This window comes from Anabrus simplex, chromosome 1, assembly GCF_040414725.1.
Source record: "Anabrus simplex isolate iqAnaSimp1 chromosome 1, ASM4041472v1, whole genome shotgun sequence".
Taxonomy (NCBI): domain Eukaryota; kingdom Metazoa; phylum Arthropoda; class Insecta; order Orthoptera; family Tettigoniidae; genus Anabrus; species Anabrus simplex.
This window is the reverse complement of record NC_090265.1, coordinates 1079998553-1080023862: the sequence shown is the minus strand read 5'-3', so window position 1 is coordinate 1080023862 and position 25310 is coordinate 1079998553. Positions and strand designations below refer to the sequence as shown.

Below are 25310 nucleotides of genomic sequence, written 5' to 3'. Positions count from 1 at the left end.
ACAGTAAAAGGGAAAGAAGGAAAGATAACAACACAACCAGAGAAGATAACGAAAAGATAGAAGGATTATTTTAATGATCTCCTGAACGTGAGAATGAGTGTAGGTGAGCTGATAGAGGCAGAGTGTGAGGAGACCGAATGTGAGAATGAAATCACAATAGCAGAAGTGGAAACTACTGTCAAATGAATAAAAGTGGGGAAAGCAGCAGAATTGGATGAAATGTGTGTGGAAATGATAAAAGCAGCAGGACCTGTTGGTCTACAAAGGCTGTATAGGCTATTTAGATGTATTTGGAAAGAAAAATCAGTACCAAATGACTGGAGTAAAGTTGTAATAATACCTATACAAGGTGTCCGGGTTAAAGGTATAATAATATGAAATTTAATAACTTGAGAAATATTGGAGATATTTATTGGTGCTTTGTTTCTACAACTACGGTAACTCAAAATGTTTTCTGTGTTCGCTTGCGGTGGCCGTGGTACTACATGCGCATGCGCATAACTTCATTATTCAAAAGAAGCGTGCCAGTAACCTTGTGGTCTCCACAGCAAAAGGTGTTCTGTGTGCCTTCGCTCGCGGAGATAAAATCCGTTACACTAGTACAACGTAGATTTCGGCGTGAGTATGGACTGTTACCAACTGATGATGTTCCCACTTAAGTAACAATCATGAAATGGGACAGGCGCCTTTGAGAATCTGGGACCTTGCTGTCGATGTCGGGCCACCACGCCAAGCACACAGTTTCAGAGGCTACTGTTGATTTTTCTGCGAGTCCTTCAACGAAAAGATAGAAAGATTATTTTAATGATCTCCTGAACGTGAGAATGAGTGTAGGTAAGCTGATAGAGGCAGAGTGTGAGGAGACCGAATGTGAGAATGAAATCACAATAGCAGAAGTGGAAACTACTGTCAAATGAATAAAAGTGGGGAAAGCAGCAGAATTGGATGAAATGTGTGTGGAAATTATAAAAGCAGCAGGACCTGTTGGTCTACAAATCATACAATCGTAAGTCAATTCGACAAGCAAGTAGGCAGTTACAGTTACCTTGTTCGACAGTACACAATGTCGTCCATAAAAAGTTGCGCATACGGGCGTACAAACTGCACCTTCATCAGAAAATCAAACCTCAGGACAGGCCACTACAGAAGGCATTCACAGAGATAATTCTGGCAATAATTGATGGAAACGAGGCATTCCTCGATTCGGAATGTTTCTCAGATGAGACTACATTCCATATTTCTGGCACAGTAAACAAGCACAATTGCCGCATATGGGCACCTGAAACCCCCCCCATGTAGTGATAGAGTTGGAACGTGACTCTCCGAAAGTGAATGTGTGGTGTGGATTGTTGAAGAACAGGGTTATTGGCCCAATCTTCTTCACGGAGCCTACAGTTAATGGAACATGTTACTTAGACATGTTGGAGCAGTATGTTGTGCCACAACTTTCTTGTGACGTGATCTTTCAGCAAGATGGTGCACCATGCCATTATGCAGAAGTTGTGAGGGATTTCTTGAATCGTGAGTTCCCAGATCGCTGGATTGGGAGAGGTAGTCCATCAATTGCTTGGCCCCCTAGAAGCCTTGACATTACGCCACTTGATTTTTTCCTGTAGGGGTTTGTCAAGAATCAAGTGTACCAGACACCAGTTCGTGATCTACCAGATCTGCGTCATCGCATTCGAGCAGCTATACAATAATAAAAGTTTTATTATGAATCCACCTGTTCAATACATTATAATGTGGTCACATTTAAAATAACTTCATTAGTTAAAAAGTTATATATGGGACATGTTTCACTCCCAAATCTGAATCTCCAATAATTGTTATTTACGTAAATAATGACTTAAGAACTATTAGAACATTTTTGAAAAACTTAAAACTTACTCTATTAGAATATCATAAAATCTTTGTATACATGGCTTAATTACATGTGCTTAATAGGAAGATGCACTAAAATTATGGAAGAGAGAGTACTAAAATATTAAATTAAATAAAAATATATACTGTATCCAAAATCATAGAAAGACGTGAAAATCAATCTTAGGAGCTAAATTTGAGGATTTTCTTGGCAATAAGATCTGGTAAAAAAGTTATTTATCCCTTGTGGATAAGAGTCTATAAAGATTCGAATTTATCGTCAATTTGATGACTGAACTTGTAACAGGATAAATGTTGGTCTTCAAGAAATTTAAATGCTTGAAAAGATATGTTCTTATAGATGTCAATGACCGTTCATAGAACTAAATGGATTTGATAAGGATGATTGAAAGAGACGTAAATCAACGTTCGTACTGAAAGCTGCTGCTTGGTTTATCTTGTTGAATGTCTGTAACAAGAAAAGGAATCTTGTAAGTAATCGGAGGAGCGCAGGGAGGGGTTGAGTTCTTTAATGTTGGATGATTATTAGTTGTTTTGGGAATGAAAACTTTGGCAAAATTACTTTTTTCTAGATTAAGCATCTTTAATAGTTTCGGTAATTGTCCATGTAACGGATTTCTTATTTCAATTTCGTCATTTAAATTTTTTTCTTTATTGAAATACTGGTCTATGTCATCTATGTCATCTGATGGCCAAGCAGGCATTAATTTTTGATAATGAGACAAAGTCTCTTAGTGCACTGGCACTGCCGGTGGCTCCAGTTAGCCTACGCAGTGGCCTCCACGGTATGCACTAGCCGGCGTATTGGTAGGTGTGCTAGGTACCAACTGATGAGCCCACCCTAGCACACGAGGGCGAAACGCTGGCAACCAAGAATGAGTTAGCTGAAAAATTTATAATGTCCAATAACGGACCATTTATATTGGTATTATTGTGGGTGTGGCGAGGCATTGAGGGGTATGAGGGAGGAGTTGGAAAGTTTGAGGGAGATAATTAGGATTCTCACAGAAGACAGGAAGGAAGATAGGACTCCCTCAAACAATGTACAGGTTACAGTAGGTGTACAAGAGGGAGGGGAAGGAAAGGGAGGAGTTGTAGAAGACAGGTGGTCTAATGTTCTAAGGGGAAGGAGACTGCAGGCTAAGGGCTCTATTCAGGATCAGAATTCAGGACAGGTGTCTGTGCGAAATCGGTACGAGTCACTCCAGGTAGAACAACAGAGGGAAGATGAGGGACAGGGAACTGTTGCTGAGATGCGTGGAAGTAGGAGGAAGGGAAAAGGTAGGAAAGGGAAATGTAGAGTAGAGGATAGGAAAAGACAGGTGGAACAGGGTCATGGGAAGGAGAAAAAGGAGGAGAAAGTAGCTTCTGCAGCTATCAGGAAAGATAGGGCTGACCAGGAGGGGAGGGGATCAAATGAGGTGGGTACGGTTGAGGCTCTGGTCATGGGGGATTCCATCGTTAGAAAGTGTGTGGAGGAAAGGGAACCAGGATAGAATGTTATCCAGGAATTAGGTTGAGGCAGATGTTGAGGAAAGTAGAAGAGAGGGAGGAGGGGAAGGAGAAGGTGGTAGTGTTTCATGTTGGTACCAACAACGTAAGGCAAGCTGATATAAGTACCAACATAGTTAGAGATGTGTGGGATCTGGTAAATGCAGCACGGGTGAAGTTTAAGAAAGCGGAGATTGTTATTAGTGGAATACTGTGTAGGAGGGATACTGACTGGAGGGTGACTGAGGATTTAAATGAGACTATGGAATGGGTATGTGGGAAACTGGGAGTGAAATTTATAGATCCTAATGGGTGGGTAGGAGATAGGGATCTGCGCTTGGATGGCCTTCATTTAAACCGCAGTGGTACGCATAAGTTAGGAAATTTGTTTGGAAGGGTAATAGGGAGGTACATTCAGGGAAACGGGATGGCCTAGGGAGCGGTGATAAGGGAACAGGGAACTGGAAATCAAGTAGGGATGACATAAAATTGTTAGTGTTGAACTGTAGAAGTATTGTAAAGAAAGGAATAGAATTAAGTAATTTAATAGATATATATTTACCAAATATTGTAATAGGAGTTGAATCATGGCTGAGAAATGATATAATAGATGCAGAAATTTTCTCACGGCACTGGAGTGTGTATCGTAGAGATAGGAGAGGAATGGTGGGAGGGGGAGTGTTCATTCTGGTGAAAGAAGAATTTGTAAGCTACAAAAAAGTTAAAGATGAGACACATGAAATTCTAGGTATAAGGCTCATTTCTAAAGATAATAGGCAACTTGATATATTTGGAGTGTACAGATCGGGAAAGGGTAGCACTGATGCGGATTCGGAATTATTTGATAGGGTAGTCAGCTATGTGGGAAACGACATGGAAAGAAATGTGATTGTAGCAGGAGATCTGAATTTGCCAGATGTAAATTGGGAAGGAAATGCAAACAACAGGAGGCATGATCAACAAATGGCAAATAAGTTAATATGGGAAGGACAGCTGATTCAGAAAGTGACGGAACCAACCAGAGAGAAAAATATCCTGGATGTCGTGCTGATAAAACCAGATGAGCTCTATAGGGAAACTGAAGTAATAGATGGTATTAGTGATCATGAAGCTGTTTTTGTGGTAGTTAAAAATAAATGTGATAGAAAGGAAGGTCTTAAAAGTAGGACTGTTAGGCAGTACCATATGGCTGATAAAGCAGGCATGAGGCAGTTTCTAAAAAGTAACTATGATCGGTGGAAAACGGTAAATATAAATGTAAATAGACTCTGGGATGGGTTTAAAGAAATTGTTGAGGAATGCAAAAACAGGTTTGTACCTTTAAGGGTGGTAAGGAATCGTAAAGACCCACCTTATTATAATAGAGAAATAAAGAGACTAAGAAGGAGGTGCAGACTGGAAAGAAATAGAGTTAGAAATGGCTGTGGAAGTAAGGAGAAATTGAAGGAACTTACTAGAAAATTGAATCTAACAAAGAAGGCAGCTAAGGATAACATGATGGCAAGCATAATTGGCAGTCATAAAAATTTTAGTGAAAAATGGAAGGGTATGTACAGGTATTTTAAGGCAGAAACAAGTTCCAAGAAGGACATTCCAGGAATAATTAATGAACAAGGGGAGTGTGTATGTGAGGATCTTCAAAAGGCAGAAGTATTCAGTCAGCAGTATGTAAAGATTGTTGGTTACAAGGATAATGTCGAGATAGAGGAGGAGACTAAGGCCAAAGAAGTAATAAAATTTACATGTGATAACAATGACATTTACAATAAGATACAAAAGTTGAAAACTAGAAAAGCAGCTGGAATTGATCAGATTTCTGGTGATATACTAAAGACAATGGGTTGGGATATAGTACCATATCTGAAGTAGTTATTTGATTATTGTCTGGTCGAAGGAGCTATACCAGATGAATGGAGAGTTTCTATAGTAGCCCCTGTGTATAAAGGAAAGGGTGATAGACATAAAGCTGAAAATTACAGGCCAGTAAGTTTGACATGCATTGTATGTAAGCTTTGGGAAGGCATTCTTTCTGATTATATTAGACATGTTTGTGAAATTAATAACTGGTTCGATAGAAGGCAATTCAGTTTTAGGATAGGTTATTCCAGTGAAGCTCAACTTGTAGGATTCCAGCAAGATATAGCAGATATCTTGGATTCTGGAGGTCAAATGGACTGTATCGCGATTGACCTGTCTAAAGCATTTGATAGGGTGGATCATGGGAAACTACTGGCAAAAATGAGTGCAATTGGACTAGACAAAAGAGTGACTGAATGGGTTGCCATATTTCTAGAAAATAGATCTCAGAGAGTTAGAGTAGGTGAAGCTTTGTCTGACCCTGTAATAGTTGAGAGGGGAGTTCCTCAGGGCAGTGTTATCGGACCTTTATGTTTTCTTATATATATAAATGATATGAGTAAAGGAGTGGAATCGGAGGTAAGGCTTTTTGCGGATGATGTTATTCTCTACAGAGTGATAAATAAGTTACAAGATTGTGAGCAACTGCAACATGACCTCGAAAATGTTGTGAGATGGACAGCAGGCAATGGTATGTTGATAAACAGGGCTAAAAGTCAGGTTGTGAGTTTCACAAATAGGAAATGTCCTCTCAGTTTTAATTACTGCGTTGATGGGGTGAAAGTTCCTTTTGGGGATCATTGTAAGTATCTAGGTGTTAATATAAGGAAAGATCTTCACTGGGGTAATCACATAAATGGGATTGTAAATAAAGGGTACCGATCTCTGCACATGGTTATGAGGGTGTTTAGGGGTTGTAGTAAGGATGTAAAGGAGAGTGCATATAAGTCTCTGGTAAGACCCCAACTAGAGTATGGTTCCAGTGTATGGGACCCTCACCAGGATTACCTGATTCAAGAACTGGAAAAAATCCAAAGAAAAAGCAGCTCGATTTGTTCTGGGTGATTTCCGAGAAAAGAGTAACGTTACAAAAATGTTGCAAAGTTTGGGCTGGGTAGAACTGAGAGAAAGAAGGAGAGCTGCTCGACTAAGTGGTATGTTCCGAGCTGTCAGCGGAGAGATGGCGTGGAATGACATTAGTAGACGAATAAGTTTGAATGGCATTTTTAAAAGTAGGAAAGATCACAGTATGAAGATAAAGTTGGAATTCAAGAGGACAAACTGGGGCAAATATTCATTTATAGGAAGGGGAGTTAGGGATTGGAATAACTTACCAAGGGAGATGTTCAATAAATTTCCAATTTCTTTGAAATCATTTCTAAAAAGGCTAGGAAAGCAACAGATAGGGAATCTGCCACCTGGGCGACTGCCCTAAATGTAGATCAGTATTGATTGATTGATTGATTGATTGATTGATTGATTGATTGATTGACAAAGAGGAAATAAAAGAAATCATTAAGAACCTCTAAAACAACAAAACGTCCGGTAAAGATTAAATTGTGGTGGAACTTCTAAAATACTCAGGGGACAAAGTATTAGAACAATTAGTGAGATTCTTCCAAAAGATTTTTGAAACGGAAAAGATACCGGATGAATGGAAGGATGCTATCATTCATAGGTTACATAAAAAAGGAGTCAAAACTAATGTTAACAACTGTAGAGGCATATCACTCCTGTCAGTCGCACACAAGATATTGTCTAAAGCGGTCCAGAATAGAATAGAGAATTGCATAGATCAAAAGCTGGGGGAATACCAAGCAGTATTCAGGAAAGGACGGTCCTGTGCAGAGCAGATATTTGCAATCAAGACTTTAATCAAAACTAAAACTTTAGCAACAGACAAGAAGGTAATTATGACATTTGTAGATTTCAAAAAGACATATGACTCTGTCAACAGGGACATATTAATAAAAGTGCTGAAAGAATTTGGAATTGATGACAAAACAACTAATATAATACAACAGACATTAATAAACACCCAGTCACAAGTAAAATTCCTTGGAGAGCTATCAGAACCGTTTGAAATCAAGACAGATGTGAGCCAAGGAGATGGCCTCTTCCCAGTCCTTTTCAACTGCGTCTTGGAGAAGGTGATAAGGGAATGGCGAAAATAAATGAGTCAGAAAAACATCCTGAATGGAATCAAGATAGGACACAAAAAGGCTGAGCTTAAATCTGAATGTCTTGCATTTGCAGACAACTTAACACATTGCGGACCGGGTGCACTTCACCCCATGCACAGCTCTGTTCCCGGCCACTTTCTAACTACCTCTAAGCTGGAGTGCATGCATTCAAATAAACTCTCAGAACTTCACTAGCTTTTGAAGGACTACTGCGTATTTTTCTAGTGGCCTTCCTGAATAGATGTTGAAATGCAGGGTATTTCTTGAAATCTATTTCGGCTCATAGTTTTTAGAAATATGGGTTTTTTTTTATTATGGGATCGGTTGGCCAGTAATCTTCCAGACATGATTTCTTCACCTGCCCTATCAATATACACAGAGCAATATTTTTTAAATTTCCCTGCTAGTGACATTAGTCCACTTTAATGTTTTACGGGATACGTTATAAGAATGTGAATTCTCTCATAGTATAAGTTTGTCTTTTCAGCTACATACTGAAAATATTCCTCACCAATCATAAGTCCTGCTACTTGTCCTATGTTTCCAGATTCATTAGACCATACCTTTATACCAGCAGCACCTTCAAAATCCTATAGCCTAGGTTCACTGTTGCCCATAACCCAGTTGTCAGAAAACACTACATTCTTTACAATATTTAGAATATTTACACCCGGAACACAATTATCAGACTCGTTCTGCGTTACGAGTGTTTCACACCTTGAAGATAAGACTATATCATCATCATCACTTGAAACATTTCCGTTAGAAGATATTTCATCATCGAACTCTAAATATTCAGCATCACTTAGATATTCAGAGCCTGTATCAGCACATAATTCGCGAATAATTTCATCTTTGTCTAAACACGTGCGATCCCTGGGCGCTGCCATCTTGCATGGCTCTTCGAACTTTGTAAACATGTTGTCAGGAAATGCAAAGAAAATCTATGATATGAAGAATACTCGAAAAGAAATGTGACTATCGATTGTGTAGAACCATACATAACAGAGTTCTATCACCCCTGACCTCCAAATAGTTCCCGTATATCTCAAAAGATAGCACTAAAGTTCAGTCTGCTGCTAACACGAGATAACTTGGGACCGGTCCGCAATGCTCGGCTAGGCAAACATGAGTTTTCTCGGGACCGGTCCGCAATGTGTTAATGTTCTTCACTGAAAATCTAGAGACTGCCACTACACAGATAGAGGTTTTGCAAGAAACAGCAGAAAAGGCAGGACTGCAAAGATCCTTTGAGAAAACTAAGTACATGAACACAAATCCCAAAGAACCAACATGGACAACGAAGATGAAGTATGATGACATAAAGAGAGTCCTTAAATTAAAATATCTAGGGGAAATTCTGACTCCTAACAACAATGAGAAGCCAGCTATCGAAGAAAGCAAAGAAGATTGAGACTGCATTCAGACTATGCCAGGAAGCTTATAAGTCCAAATCCCATTCCTATCAAGCCAAACTCAGACACTGTAATACCGTGGTGAAACCTGAATGCCTCTATGCAGCAGAGACAACTGCCAGAAAGGGGATTACCGAAACAAAAAAGAGTATAAATTTCTGAGGAAAATTCTGGGATCCAAGAAATGAGTATACCTTCCATTTGAGATCAAATCAAGAGCTGTATGAAAAATGCTAGAATATTTCAATCTTGATAAGAAAAAGGCAACTGACTTTCTATGGACACCTGAGAAGAATGGGACCAGAACGCCTAGCAAATAAGATCCTCATCTTCCAGGAAAGAAGAAAGTACAATGGCTGAAAGAAGTTCATCAGGATCTTAAAAAATGTGACATTGAGGGGGGGGATATTACAAACAGAACAGTGTTCAGAAGGAAAATTGCGGAGGTGATGGATCTGACTGTAGAGAAACCCAAGAGAATAAGAAGGGTGGTCTCGGATGAGGAACAAGCAAAAGCGAGCCAGAGAATGAAGGACTATTGGCGTAAAAAGAAAGAACATTAACAGTCAATGAAGTTGTGTGTAATCGTAACCCATAGGAGGTTGAAACGATCCTAAATAAACAAAATAATAATAATAAGAATAAGACCCTTCAGTGTAATAGTTTTTGGGAGACACTGGGGAATTTTGTCATGCAAGAGGTCTGTAACATGCCAAGAGCCAACGACATAGAGTTGTCACATTTAAACACCCTCAAAGTCTTTAAACACCTTCAAAGTCACCTACCTCAGCCAGGATCAAACCTGCTATCTTCGAAAAAGAAGGATAATGACTGACTAATTGTGCCACAGAAGTCAGCAATCAAGAAGGAATTCTATGGCTGACATAAAGAACTAACCTCAATACAATACAATTCTCTCTTATATAGTACAATTTTCATACCAATGCCTTATCTAAATGATAAATCACCCAACAAGGATGCATTTATAAAAATTTACCAACAAACTCAAAATCCTTTCAAAATTTTTATTTTTTATTTGTTATTAAATCAAATACATGTATACAAAGTAGATATTTTTGATATTAGATAAGTCTTAAAGCTGTACCAAGTAAATTATTATGAACAAGTAAATCATTCCGTATAACAAATCACTATGTACATTTTATATTCTAATCTTGTAATTACAGCATTAAAAAAACTTTACAACCTATTTAGATATGCCACCACAGAATAAAAATAATGGTATGTCAGATATGCCTTTAAAAATCTTTCATTTTTTAATTTTTTATTTTGGAGGCAAATTTGATGTCCTGTGGTAGTATATTGTATAATTTGATTCCTATGTGAAATGTTCCTTTTTCATATTTGAATGTAAGATATGAATGTTTTGTTTGTGCCTTGCGTTAGTGTCAGGAAAGGTGAAAGAGAAGCTACTGGCACAAAGAGCAAGAATTTATGGCTCTGTCAGGATCTTATCATTTTCAACCACATAGGTACTCACCAAATATATGATTCTGAAGAACAAAATTTCAAGTAGTACAAAATCTTACCTGGATTAATTGACTTCCAAGTAAGAGAAAATCCATCCTTATTGATTGAGTGGTCAGAACGGAACCATAAATAAAGTGAATTATGTGTAGAGATTATGCTTCCATTGTTAGGCAATTTTGTACCACAGAAGCGGTTGATTAATTGATCACCAGAGCTTCTACCATCGTGAATCTAAGGAAATATTATACACATTAAAAATATTGCCAGAGTTTCTAAAACACAGACAATTTAATCAGAAATAGATATATTTCTAAATAGAGTATGATATACCAAATTACAATCAAAACAATCATCAACAAATCATAACCTTCCAGACAAATTTGTCACCTTAGAAATCTAGAACATTCTATATACTATGTCCTTATTGGTTGTCGTAACTACCTTCTTCTATATGTATCTTTGTTCTATTCTTTCTACAAATGTATTGAGTCGAAGAATGGGGTGAAACAAGGATGTAAGCTATCCGTGATATTATTTTTATTTATAAATAATATTTTAGAGAGACATGGAGGAGAGAGATGGCAATGTCCATGGATAGGGAAGAGTGAGATACCGGGGTTGATATTTTCAGACGATCTATTGATTTTCGCATTGACAGCAAGAGGATTGCAAAGAGGGTTAGACGAGGTAGTTGATTATACTAGGAGATGGTCTCTCAGGGTAAATGTAAGGAAGGCTCAGATTATAGTATGTAGAAAAAGGAGAGTAAGGAAGGAAAAGAAAGTCTGGAAGGTAGATCAGGAGTAAATTATATAGGAGTAATAATCAGTAATAAGGGCATGTGGAAAGAACAGTGTAGGAGGGCTAAATTAAAGGGAAGAGGAGCACTTGCAGCAGTATGGGGTATTAGAAAATAAATTCCCAGATATAAAACACAAAATTCAGAAACTGGTGTTCCAATTACTGGTTAAGAGCAAAATGCTATCTCGGGTGGAAGTATGGAGATTGGAAGAGGACAGGGTAGAATTAAACCAGGTAGTGACAAAATTTAGCAAGGTCATGATGGGCCTACCAAACTGTACTGCAAATGTGGGGGCTAGATTAGTTTGCAAAGAGTCTATGGAGGTTGAGATAGCAAAGAGGGTGATAAAGTATTGGATAAGACTGGAGGAAGAGAAGGGAGGGAAATTATTACAGGAAGCGTATAGATTTCAGAAAAGTATGGAGAGTGAAGGATATTGGGTGAATAAGTGTAAAAAAAAAAAAAAAAACCTTACAAAAATAGGCCTGGGGGAGTATGGGAGTGTTAGGTGGGGGGAAAGGAAAGAATGGATATGGACAAGAATATAGGGGAGAATATTACATATAGAAAAGCAGAATTTAATAAGGGAATGTAGGGATATTCTCTAACAGTATTAAATAAATTGGCGGAAGTAACTAACCCAAAAACGTAGTTTGAGGGTAGAAGAGCTAAGAGAGGATTGTATTTCTGGGTGTTAGAACTTCCGAGAAATAGGGGGTGGGTAGAAAGAGAAAATAAGGATAGATGTATTTTGTGTGGGGAGGGTTGGTCGGACTTGCATATATTCAACCAGTGCAGAGCTTTGGATGAGATAAAAGGAAAATTGCTAAATAAGAAGGAGTTGGAAAAGTTAGATAAAGGTTATAAGTTGACATCATGGCTGTGTAGAGAGTGGGAGAGGAGCAAATATATCAAAATTTTTTAATGTGGTTAGAGCAAGATTTTAAAAGAAATTGAGGGAAGAATAGTAAGTGTGAAGGGAGTTATAAGTGGATAGAGATAGGCAAAAGTGGTGGAGTACAATGAAAGATTGTAATAAGTAGGAGTAAGATAAAGGCAGTAGTGAAGGAAGGTTTTGGTAAATGAGGGAGAGCATCTTGCCTAGAAGAATGGTTATCCGCCCTGAGCAAGATGCTGTTAAGTAGATTGAGTAGAAAAGTAGTATAAGAGTATTGTATTATATATTAAGGTATATGTATCAAGAGGAGATTTGTATATAATTAAATGTATTAAGAGACGAGCATGTAATACTAGAACTGATGTGATTGTGAAAAGAGTTTCTAATAAGTAGTATTAGACAGGATAAGGAAGGTTGGGTAATTTGGATATGAGCAGATGCTGGGCTGAGTAGGTAATTTAATTAGATGAGGGGTAACATATTGCACATGGGAACGGTAATCTGCCCTGAGCGAGTTATTTATAATAGATTGAGCAGGGAAGTAGTTAGAAGGAGGATGTATATATATATTAAGTTTAAGTGATAAGAGGAGAGTATGGGGAATTATAGATGATTGTAATGTCATGGAAGAATGAACAGAGTAGTGATGTGAATAAGAAACTGTTTGTAAGATAGTGAATACGTAGTAAAAAGTGGTGGAATACAACGAAAGATTGTAATAAGTAGGATTAAGATAAAGGCAGTAGTGAAGGAAGGTTTTGGTAAAAGAGGGAGAACACCTTGCCCAGAGGAATGGTTATCCACACTGAGCAAGATGCTGTTAAGTAGATTGAGTAGAAAAGTGTTAAAAGAGTGTGTATTATATATACATTAAGGTATATAATTAATTATATTATATATAAAATTTATGTATTAAGAGGAGAGTATGGGAAATTATAGATGATTGAATATGTCATAAGAATAAGGAAGAATGAACAGAGTAGGGTGTGAATAAGGAACTGTTTGTATGACTGCTGTGTACGTTTATGTAGAAGATAGTCAATAAGCAGTAAGAGGATTAAGGTATAGTGTAATGGAGAGTTAGGCAGTGTGGGAAGAACTGTGAGAAGAAGTGAACAAGTAGAATTTGGAAGAATAAACTGTTGTATGTCTGTAGGGGTAGGCGATGTAGAATGATGGATTGTTTAGAGGACTGAATGAGAAACTGTTGGTTGGGATGCAGTGTAAGTGTATGTAGAATATAGCAAATAAGTAGTAAGAGGATTAAGGTACAGTGATAAAGGAGAGTTTGGAACGATGAACTGTTATGTGTCTGGAGTGGTAGACTATGTGGAAGAATGGATTGTTTATATGTGTGTAGTGTGAGTAGGATCAGGTTGCAATAAGCAAATTGGCAGAATGCATGACATAAGAGGTGAGAGAGAGGGGTGGATCTGACCCATCCCAAGGAAGTGTTGATTAGTACGTCTGCACATGGAGAGGGAGGAGTTTAAGGAAGTTCGCTGTCATGTGACAGGGAAGACAAGCCGTGTAAGAGCGTGACAGGCTGCGTGTTGGACCGGTTTCCGCCACATGTGGCCTGTTACGTAAGGAATGGTGAGGAACATATTGTCGGCAAGGATCTGTGAGGTTCGGTATCCGACCTCACGAGGCAGGGCTGGTGGCGGTATTCGCGGGTTGGATGGCATGTTTCCTTACCAGGGGAGATACCACGACCAGTCAGAGTCTTAGTTAGAATATGGTAGTTAAGTTAGATAGTTGTAGAGGTAACATCTGACATGTGGTGCTGGCTATCCACACATGTGTGGGATGCTACAGAGTAGATGTAGTAGATAGCTATAAATTTAGGGGGATAGTAGTTGCTCATCTCTTCATTGCCAGATACCGATGGTGTTGTACTATGGTTGGAGATAAAGATATGTTATGTTATTATTATTCTTTCTGCATAACTTGTATAGGGACACCAGCTTGAAGACTCTATTTTCTTAGGATTGGTTTTCAGTCTCAAGCTGAGGGTCTTTGCCATCATTCTCAAAATATTGTTTATAAGAAACTCCCAAAGAAATAAACAGACAAGGAGTATGGTACAGTTTTTTCCAATTATTTCAACTGCTTTATTATTGTTACTATTACACATTGCATCACTGCAGGATTGTGTTTGAGTAATAAAATATAAACTTGTTTGCTTGAAAATAATATTCAGTTTACATTTTTAGTCATTAGCTATAAAATACATGTCCAATGATCTGGACTCCTCATAATGACTGTTTAGGATTGCTAAAATGGTTTAGGCACTTAGAAGTCATTGTTGACCTTGGGTAGTAGTTTTTCAATCTTCTCAGACTCTAAAACGATCTATCTACTGTAGACTGAAATGAGCTGAATAAACTTTAACAAATCTGGAAGCATGGTCTTCATTTACTTAATTGACTATTTTTGTGGACGGGGAAGGGTGAGGGGTAGACCCTCTTGACGTACTGTACCTTTTTAAATGCTGAATTTATAATGTATTTTTTGGCTTGCAAAAAATTGTACAGAAATCTTATCCTTTACTTCTAACAAACATGACAATTGGATCCATTTTAGACATGACGATTCAATTGAATCAGAGAAACAAACAAGCATTATTCACTGTGAGTTAACAAGTTCACTACTGTAACTGATTTAACACTCTTATTTTGATGGTTCAAAGCAATATTACTGTAATGGCAACTTTTGAGAGAAATGAAGTTACTTTGTTGTACCATCCAATCTCATGTTAAGCCAGTGCAATGAAAATGTATCTGTTCTCTTTACTGAAACAGCGTGCTAAGACGGATGACTAAACATCACAACTAAAACATCAGCCAGCTTCCAGAGAGACAACAACACAAGTGATGGTATGATACAATGATACCAGTATTGTCCGAGGCTTGCGTGGACTAACATTGTAACTGCTTTTATGATTATGTTTCACTGAACTGCCAAACATACATTTGTATGACATGGCAAAGTTACGTTGGTATTACTGTACTCCTTATGATTAAAATGCACACTAGAAATGTTGATTGACATAGGTGGTATTTTGAGATGCTTGTATAGGTTAACATTGTTTTGTCAGGGCATTCTTATACTAACTACAGTGATCTACTGGAATTAATGTAATGTGCATGAGGTGAGTAATATGCTTGATCAGTTTATGAATATTACTAGGCCTACAATGTAATACTGTACAAGTATTCTTGTTATTCACAATTACAGAGTTTTCTGGTACTCCCACCTAATCAATACTATATATGTTATAAAATGTGTTTATTTACATCTAAATTGCAATACTAGTTTCGATCCATGGATCATATTAAGTTGCTGACCCTTAGAGATTGCGCTCCTCCCGACTCCTGCTAAAATTGCCGGGAACGTGACTGCATTCTTCTCACAACCTAAAACGTGATGAAGCCCATACTGGAGAAGATGAGTGAAGATAATGTAACATGTTCAGTAATGTCCTTTCCTTTAAACAAGGTTTTTGTTATGTTGAACTTACATCATACCACATCCATGTTCCAAATGATTTGTTAATATAAAAATGAGATATGATTACTATAATAATTACTGTTATGATTGTTACTATCATCAACAGCAACTTCATACTTTACATGATTGGTTTTTCATGTGCATAACCAAGCACTGATACCATAAACTCTCTCGGTAATATGATCGTAAGTGATGTTAATTTCAACAATTAGTAACTTTGTCAACAATTTACACTCTGAGAAAATCTTCCAGAAACACAATCGATACAGTACTGATGAAATAACAAGGCGTTCTAGGTAACAATTAGACACTGACAGGTATAAGTCTCCATGCTGATTTCAGCATACATGGGAACTTTTAATTTGCTTTCTTATGAAATTTGAAAAATGTTACTTAGTATTGCTATGAACCAATTATATAATTAGTTTTACTCAACAACAACAACAACAACAACAACAACAACAACAACAACAACAACAACAACAACAACAACAACAACAACAACAACAACAACAACAACAACAACAACAACAACAACAACAACAACAACAACAACAACAACAACAACAACAACAACAACAACAACAACAACAACAACAACAACAACAACAACAACAACAACAACAACAACAACAACAACAACAACAACAACAACAACAACAACAACAACAACAACAACAACAACAACAACAACAACAACAACAACAACAACAACAACAACAACAAATAATAATAATAATAATAATAATAATAATAATAATAATAATAATAATAATAATAATAATAATAATAATAATAGAAAAACAACTTAAACTGACCTGTAACCAATCATAGTTGCAATCAGGTGCTTCCTCCAGGTGGAAACTGGTAAACGTGACATTGAGAACCATACTGGCATTGGTAAGAATAACCCATGCACAGCTCAGATTAGGAACATAGGTCTGGCTTGTGGATGATGGAGGGAAACTGAGAGAGCCCTCTTCCGAGTTAAGTCGTCCTCCACAACCTGAAAATGTTAGATAAGAAGAAAGCATCACTGACAATAGCAAAGATGGGGTTTGGGGGAGTACAGTATATCTCACAAATCTTGGGGACGAATTCTACTCCTTGCTAAAATGTCAAAAAAAAAAAAAAAAAAATCTGATTCAAATTAGATATTGATACTAAGTTTAACAATTAAGTGATTCAGCATTCTAGGACATATCACTCTCAACATATTTAGAAGAGCTGGGGAAATTTTTCTTTAAAGGAAAATGCCAATAATTATCTCAAAGGAAATAGGGTAATCAAAATACCCATTGGATGTGAGGAGATATACTAGATTCTGAATGAACAGAGGAGAGGATAGAAATAAACGCAACAAGAGTTTTAGCAGTAAGGACAATGAACATTCAGATTAAAAGGATGGGTACCATGAGTTTAAAGATTGTTTCATTGAAATCAAATCAGGAAAAGATGAAGTAGAAAATTAAAGTGTTCCCCAAGAATTACTTTATATTTATTTACTAAGTATTTGTCATGCAATTCAGTATCAAAGTGTAAAGCAAAGCAAAGTCACCTCCGTACAGGCCATGAAGGCCCTTGGAGGAGTGAAAGGTAAAGGCTTCCACCATTGTTAACCTCGGCACTTGATGGGGTAGAGTGGTTAGCTCTACGCCTGGCCGTCTTTGCCCCCAGGAATTAACCTGGTACTCATTTTTGGTGTAGGCTGAGTGAACCTCAGGGCCATATGCACCTCCGGAAGTGGAAATCCTGTTTCTTAAATTTTACGACTTCCTGACGGGGATTCGAACCCACATCCTTCCGGGCGAACCGAGCACGTCTTTACCGCCTCGGCCAGGCAGCCCCTAGTATAAAAGTGTGCTATATGAAAAATGACATCTAATAAATAGGTTATGGTAAAGGGGATCAGAACAACAATCAATCAATCAATCAATCAATCAATCAATCAATCAATCAATCAATCAATCAATCAATACTGATCTGCACTTAGGGCAGCTGCCCAGACAACAGATTCCCTTTCAGTTGTTTACCTGGTCTTTCATTAAATGATTTCAAAGAATTTGGAAATTTAGCAAACATCTCCTTGGTAAATTATTCCGATCCCTAACTCCTCTTCCTATAAATGAATATTTACCCCAGTTTGTTCTCTTGAATTCCAACTTTATCTTCTAACCTTTCCTACTTTTAAAACCACTACTCAAACTTAATCGCCTACTAATGTCATTCCATGCTGTCTCTCCACCAACAGCTCGGAACATACTACTTTGTCAAGCAGCTCATGTCCTTTCTCCCAAGTATTCCCAGCCCAAACTTTGCAACATTTTTGTAATGCTACTCTTTTGTTGGAAATCATCCAGAACAAATTGAGCTGCAATTCTTTGGATTTTTTTCCAGTTCTCCTATCAAGTAGCTAGTATTTCTACCATCTCAAATTATGTTGAAATTGTTGCATGAAAATATATAGGTGAAATTAAGCAGGGGCTGTGTTGACTGGTAAATAACTTTTCAATTAGCGCTAAGCAGTTAGTCAGTGTAGGGCTCGGAAGTTCATACAATTGCATCTTTCTTTAGGGGTTAAAAATGTATGCTTATTCATTATGTGCACGAATTATGGAATTTTCAGTCATTTGAACAGGCTTTCATGGTGCATACAAATGTGTTACGAAGTAACGCAATTTAAAACCTCCCCTGAGAACCTATTTTGAACTGGCAATATCGCCGTGGAAAATCTTAATTATTCTATATGACTAAGTGTATGGTTTCCCTCGTGCTACTAAGTGCTTAAGAGATACTCATCGAACTTTATTTATATTTCTTATTGTGGACTAATAGCAACGTTATTGGATTCTCGTATTTTAGTATTGTGCGGACTGTTTCATTTCTCTTCTAATAAGTGCTGCTATCTTCCGCCAGTCACCCACAATAAGTTTCCCCTCCCCGTCCGCTCTCCTACCTATTGGAGCGTGGGTACTTCCTGATGGAGCAAACCTCGTCATTTTGACTGGAAACAGTACGCGTGTGAAAGTCATGGCGTGCGGTTGTGTTAATTAGACTCTCAAGATGTCGGCGTCATGTTGGAGTATAGAGCCCGGCTGAGGGTCTTGAGATATGGGTTTTAAACCCGTATTACCTTGTTTTCGATGTCGTCCTATCAGTAAATGTTTTAATTAATTCTGGCCTGGGAAACCAAACTCATCCGTAAGTATTTGAGGATCTGGCTCATCATGGCTGAGCGTCAGCTTCACCCAAGTAAGTGGCTTCATCATTTGGCAAGTTATATCCTGTGATTATGAAACTACAAGGCAATTCGTGTGATCCGTGTCTTGAAATTAACTCTTTCAAGGTAGAAGTTTGTGAAAGCAATTATTTTTGGAAATTACATGGTGGACGATCGTGTGGTTATTTCAAGTGATATATCAAAATTATAGGCATGTAAAGACTACCAAAATAAGGAGATCTTATTTAATTAGCCATCATTTTCACCCGTTAATGAATTTTAATTGATCATGTAAATTCAAAATGTGTCGTGGCACTCAGTGGTTTTTATACTACGTGAGGTTCTGCAGAAGCATATAATTCTAGTTCCTTTTTGGTTATTTATAAAACATGTTTCTTCTATTTTCTGGTATTTTATACTTCTGGTGTATTCCTGATTTTATTTTGGTGTTTCTGGCCTTTGTTGTGCCTTGTACCATTATTGGTTGTTTGCGGGCGTTGATGATTGTTGCCTGTGGGTTTTGCGTGTCGGTTGTGGGACCTAAATTTACTTATGTATTTTCAATTCATGTGAAAGATTTCTCTGCTCCTCGCTTGGTCTTTTCCCGTTTTCCTCCTGTTTACCGTGTAATTTCTGTTCATTGATATTAGTTGACCCCTCGTAGTTTATTAATTGGGCTAGATTTCTATGCTCCTGCGAAGCCTCATCTTACTAACAAATTTCAATGAAACTCGTTAAATGAGTGGTTTTCCATAGGTTTAAAACTTTAGTTTTAATTTCATTTTAGTAGTCTAACAAACGGGCCCGTGTAAACCTTCTGTAAACAAATTAAGTCTTCTATCCGTATAATTTTCTGTTATTATAGTAATGTTATCAATCCATACTATTCCTTGTAAGGGATTTAGTGTTTTCAATTTGTACAATTTCCGTTATTAAGTTAATGATTTCTATCAGTGTCATTTTCTGAAAGGACTATGGTTTTCAGACCATGTTATTTTCTGTTATTCAGTTACTGTTTTCTAAGCACTTAAATTATTTTAATTTCTCAGATGGGATGATGTTCGTTTTGGTTTCATGTTAAGTTTCTTTTTTTAAATTAAAAGTTTTTGACTTAATTAAGAGTTTTCTTTCATTATCTGAGTGGTTCAACGCCGAAACTAGGAATCTTTCTCCTTTTCCTCTGGGTGCTTTATTATGGGCCATATGGGTAAGTACCTCTTGGATGTAATTTTCCTATCCTTGTGACTGATTTTCATGATTTGTTTTTTGTTTTTTTTGTTTTTTTTTCTGCTACTTTCACACCGGTTTATAGGTAGTACCGCCCGGTGTTTGTTTGCTTAGTGTGGTGAGTTTGCTGCGCTAGTGGCTTAAATGCATATTTTCGTGCTTTTGATAAGTGCATTATATTTTAATATTTTAGTGCCTATATGGCATATTTTAATCAGTTTAATAATTTTTACAGTATTTTTTCATCTGCTTTTTTCATCTGGTTGATGTTGGCAGTAGTGTTGCTCATGATGACGCAACTTGTCATGTGGTGAGGAGTTATGATGTCGCACAGTGAATCCCCTGTTTCATCATCTACCCTTGCGTTTTGTGCTTAGCTGTCGACTGGCTGTCCATTGAGTCGTGTAATGGTGTTGTGAACTGGTTGTGACCAGTTTCACGTATGAAGTGTCTGTTAAAAAGTTCTTTAAATGCCAAAAATAAGAGCATCTTCGAGTTGTAGATTAACTAATTTACAGAAGGAGTTTCCAGGTGACTTAACATCTACAGATAATAGGGTTGTTCTCTGGAGCGTGTGAGAAAACTATAGGGAGTGAGAAAAGATTTCAAATAGTTCAATACTTAAACACAGCAAAATACAAGGAGAATTTAACTAGCAAACTCGCAAATAAAGAGCCTGTTCAAAAACAACTATTAGAGTGTTTAGGAAATAGGATTAGTGAATTTTCTTACGACTTGTGCCAAGCATTTTTAGCTGCTGATATTCCCTTGTATAAAATTAATAACCCCACATTAAAATATTTTCTTGCCAAATACACTCAACAACACGTGCCTGAAGCAAGTACATTGTGTAAGACTTATGTAGGACATTGTTACAATAACGTATTGTCAAATTTGCAAATTGATTTAGCGGATCAGTTTGTGTGGTTGTCTATTGATGAAACCACTGATTCTGAGGGCCGATTTATTGCTAACGTAATTGTGGGCGCCTTGAATAAGGAACAATGTGTGTGTGAATTGCCAGCCACTAACAATGTAACTGTAACACAGTGTGTGATGGACTCATTGAAATTATTATGGCCATCTGGAATCAAATTCGACAAACACTGAAAGGCATTTTTCCTAACTTAATTCATATTAACTTGTTTGGCACATGCTCTTAACAGCATTGCTGAGACAATACGCAATTCTTTCCCATTGGCAGATCGATTTGTGGCCTGTTCAAAGAAAATTTTTGTTAAATCTCCCTCAAGAGTCAAGTTGTTTAGATCAACAGCACCCAATATCCCACTTCCTCCTGCACCAGTGTTAACACGATGGGGAACATCGCTGGATGCAGCTTTGTATTATGCTCAGCACATAGAAGTATTCAAAGAGGTTGTTAATTCATTGGACTCAAATGAAGCTACAACAGTACAAAAAGTGCAAAATATTCTGTCAGGCATCAAGTTAGAAGAGAATCTTGTTTTTATAAATGCCCATTTTTCTTTTTTGTCAACCACCATAACGTCACTGGAAGCTGTAGGATCTCCCGTAAAGGAAACACTTTTTCGAAAAAACGATATCCAATCTAAATTCTGTTCCTGGTAGTATAGGACAAAAAGTAAAGGGAAAAATAAATTATGTAACTTCAAAAAATCCTGGTTATAAACAGTTGTGCGATATTCGAGACATTCTCAAAGGAAAACCGTCTGTCACACCAAGATACTTGCCTCTTTCTGTGGAGCAGTTATCATCATTTAAATATGCCCCAATAACATCTTGTGATGTGGAAAGAAGTTTTTTACATTACAAAAGTGTTTTGCGAGACAACAGACGATGTTTTTCGGTTGAAAATTTGTGCAAAGTGATGGTTGTGAACTGTAATTCATCCCCCAGCATTGACAGTGGGACCCTTTCTGCTTCAACCTCCAAGGAATAAATGTAAGTTTATTATTATCAATACTAACCTGACTTATCTACTGCTTTTTTTCATCTTAATAGTGCATATTTATTGGCATGTTTTCAAGTTTTTAAGAGCATATTTTCATGTATATTTCTTAGTTTTTTAGGGCATGAACTTCCAAGCCTTAATGATGAACAAAAATTTGTCATAAAACTAATGAAGTTACTCAAGAGTAATTATTTAAAGATTAATGTATTAAATTATTATTTTTAATTCAAAACTAACTGCACACATTACCAGAACAGAGGAATAACGTAGCTGCTAGTGGTGGCTTGCATGACTTTGCATGCTTAGTAAATGTTCTATGTTTACAGTAATCTAATATATTGTACCAGTACAGGATGGGCAACGCATCATGATTTGAAACATTACTGATATGAGCATATGTTTCTGGGGATACCAGCTGCTCACTTGGGAAATATTCACCACACCTGCGAAGAATAAGCAGACAGAGCTGTCTCCATACAGATTATTCCTGGACAATAGAGAAATGAACATTCTCAAACACTAAAAGTATGGTTAAGCTAAGCTGCTTTGTGAACTGAGATCATAGCAAGAGGCCGTTCCACTAATTGTAAAAGTGGAAAGGGGAACCAAGATGTACCAAGTCACGAATTGCTACAAGGAAATAAAGACAAAATTTCTGCTCTGTGTGAGTTAGCACATACACCAAATATTCTTAGAAATGGGAAAACCAAAATACTCATCCTGCGGACAAACAGTCACAAAGGTTGTCTACAGAGAGAAGAAGGAATATTTAAAATTCTGCCTAACCTCCTAGACCAATCACAAAAATTCTGTTACCATGTTACAGAAATATGAGTGCCAGCTTCAATTCTGTAAATATGTGATCCAGCTAGCTTTCCCATTGATAATAAATAAATTATTCTAATCAGAGAACCTCAATCATGAGAATTTTAGGTTTTCATCATGAAAAATTCCAATAACTTAAATAATCTAGAGTGTCAATGTCTAAGAATTAACTCCAGCTCTCTTGCTATTGGTCAGAGGCACAGGACACCAATATGGAAGCCATGAAACCTGAGAAATTGGGAGGAAGGAAATTTATTCATATCTTGATGACTGTCACCTTGGGAGAAGTTCATTCATGCTCAACTGAGTTACCTATTCCTATAAAGACTCTCCAATGATCTACAGTAACAAAAGCCCTGGGTAGGTCAATAGTGATACAGTCCATTTAACCTCCTGATTCTACAATATCTGCTACATATCTTGACAGAATCAAAGAATTTGAGCCTCACCGGAATAACCTTTCTGAAACCCAAACTGCCTTTCATCAAACCAGTTAATAATTTGTCAAATGTGTCTAATATAATCAGAAATAATGCTTTCTCAGAGTTAACATGCAACACATGTCAAGCTGACTGGCCTGTAATTACTGGCTTTATGTCTATGGACCTATTATTTATACAATGGGACTACTACAGCAACACTCCATTCATTTTGCATAGCTTCTTCATGCAAACAGTAATCAAATAAATATTTCAGATATGGTGCTAATCCCAATCCATTGCCTTTAGTATATCCCCAGAAGTCTCATTAATCCTGGTTATTTTTCTGGCTTTCATCTTTTGTATCTTTTTGTAAATGCCTTTAGCATCACACGTAAATTTAAGTACTTCACCAGTATTGGTCACCTCCTCTACCTGGACTTTATCCTTACATCCAGCTATCTTTGTATAAGGTACTGTTAACAAAATGTGTCTGCCTTCTGTTAGTCCTCACATATACACTCCCCTTGTTCATTAATGATCCCTGTGTCTGCATTCTGTTAGTCCTCACACATACACTCCCCTTGTTCAATAATGATCCCTGTGTCTGCGTTCTGTTAGTCTTCACACATACACTCCCCTTGTTCATTAATGATCCCTGTGTCTGTGTTCTGTTAGTCCTCACACATACACTCCCCTTGTTCATTAATGATCCCTGTGTCTGCGTTCTGTTAGTCCTCACACATACACTCCCCTTGTTCATTAATGATCCCTGTGTCTGCCTTCTGTTAGTCCTCACACATACACTCCCCTTGTTCATTAATGATCCCTGTGTCTGCGTTCTGTTAGTCCTCACACATACACTCCCCTTGTTCATTAATGATCCCTGTGTCTGCGTTCTGTTAGTCCTCACACATACACTCCCCTTGTTCAATAATGATCCCTGTGTCTGCGTTCTGTTAGTCCTCACACACACCGGGCGAGTTGACCGTGCGCGTAGAGGCGCGCGGCCGTGAGCTTGCATCCGGGAGATAGTAGGTTCGAATCCCACTATCGGCAGCCCTGAAGATGGTTTTCCGTGGTTTCCCATTTTCACACCAGGCAAATGCTGGGGCTGTACCTTAATTAAGGCCATGGCCGCTTCCTTCCAACTCCTAGGCCTTTCCCATCCCATTGTCGCCATAAGACCTATCTGTGTCGGTGCGACATAAAGCCCCTGGCAAAAAAGTCCTCACACATACACTCCCCTTGTTCAATAATGATCCCTGTGTCTGCCTTCTGTTAGTCCTCACACATACACTCCCCTTGGTCATTAATGATCCCTGAAATGCCCTTCCTGGAACATGTTTATTCTTATCTTACACTTCCCTCAAAAAGACTGAAAATCTATCATATCAGATGTAAGGCTTTTCCAGGCGTTTGCTCTATTAACCAGGATCTGACACATCCCACTCTGACGAGTCTAGTGTCAGACCTAAGACGAAACGCTGGTTAATAGAGCAAATGCCTGAAAAGCCTTATAGCTGATATGTTTTTGACATGCTCTATTAGTGACAAATATCTAATTCCCTCCATGGGAATTTAGAATTTTTCATTTGAAAATCTATCAGGCAGGCCCCTCAAGGAAAGTTGATGCCTGCCTTCCTGATGAAGCTAGTAAGAGCACATGAGCTTGCCTGGAGCAGAGAAAAACTGAGATTGGTAAGAAGAGTGTTCAATTATTTGAAGACGACAGTGAATGAAGGTATGGAGATTGTCTTTTTGTGCTTCCGTACTTGTTCTTGTCTACTCTTCCTATTGCTCCCTCTTTCACATGTATCTCTCATTGTGTTTATCCTACTACCTGTTCCTATCTTTCTACAAATGACTTCAGCTTGTTACTGTGTTTTCCCAACTATGTGTTCTTTTTCATGTTCTATCTTTCTACATCTGACTTGACTTGCTTGTTTCTTTCCATTACTTACAATTTCATGATAACTGATACACTGGACAAATGTTGCTTGTTATTTCATACACCTCTCATAATCTCTCATCCAGAATATTGATATATTTAACAAGTTAGAGGATATATGAGGGTGCTGATAAACAGTAAATTAGTTGAAAAAAGACTGTAACAAATATTCTTCATGGTACAGTGAAAACTAAACTGGAATAA

The 25310-nt window shown here is 37.6% G+C and overlaps 1 protein-coding gene across 1 annotated transcript in view; it reads right to left on the bottom strand.

Annotated features, from left to right (window-relative positions):
• Window positions 1-25310, bottom strand: part of Cubn (Cubilin) — an 882604-nt gene that overhangs the window by 748527 nt on the left and 108767 nt on the right. The window contains exons 11-12 of the mRNA XM_068225286.1: window positions 16350-16537; window positions 10378-10549 (exon numbers count right to left, since the gene is read on the bottom strand). Of these exons, the coding sequence (XP_068081387.1) occupies window positions 10378-10549; window positions 16350-16537 (360 nt within the window). The remainder of the gene's footprint in view (window positions 1-10377; window positions 10550-16349; window positions 16538-25310) is intronic.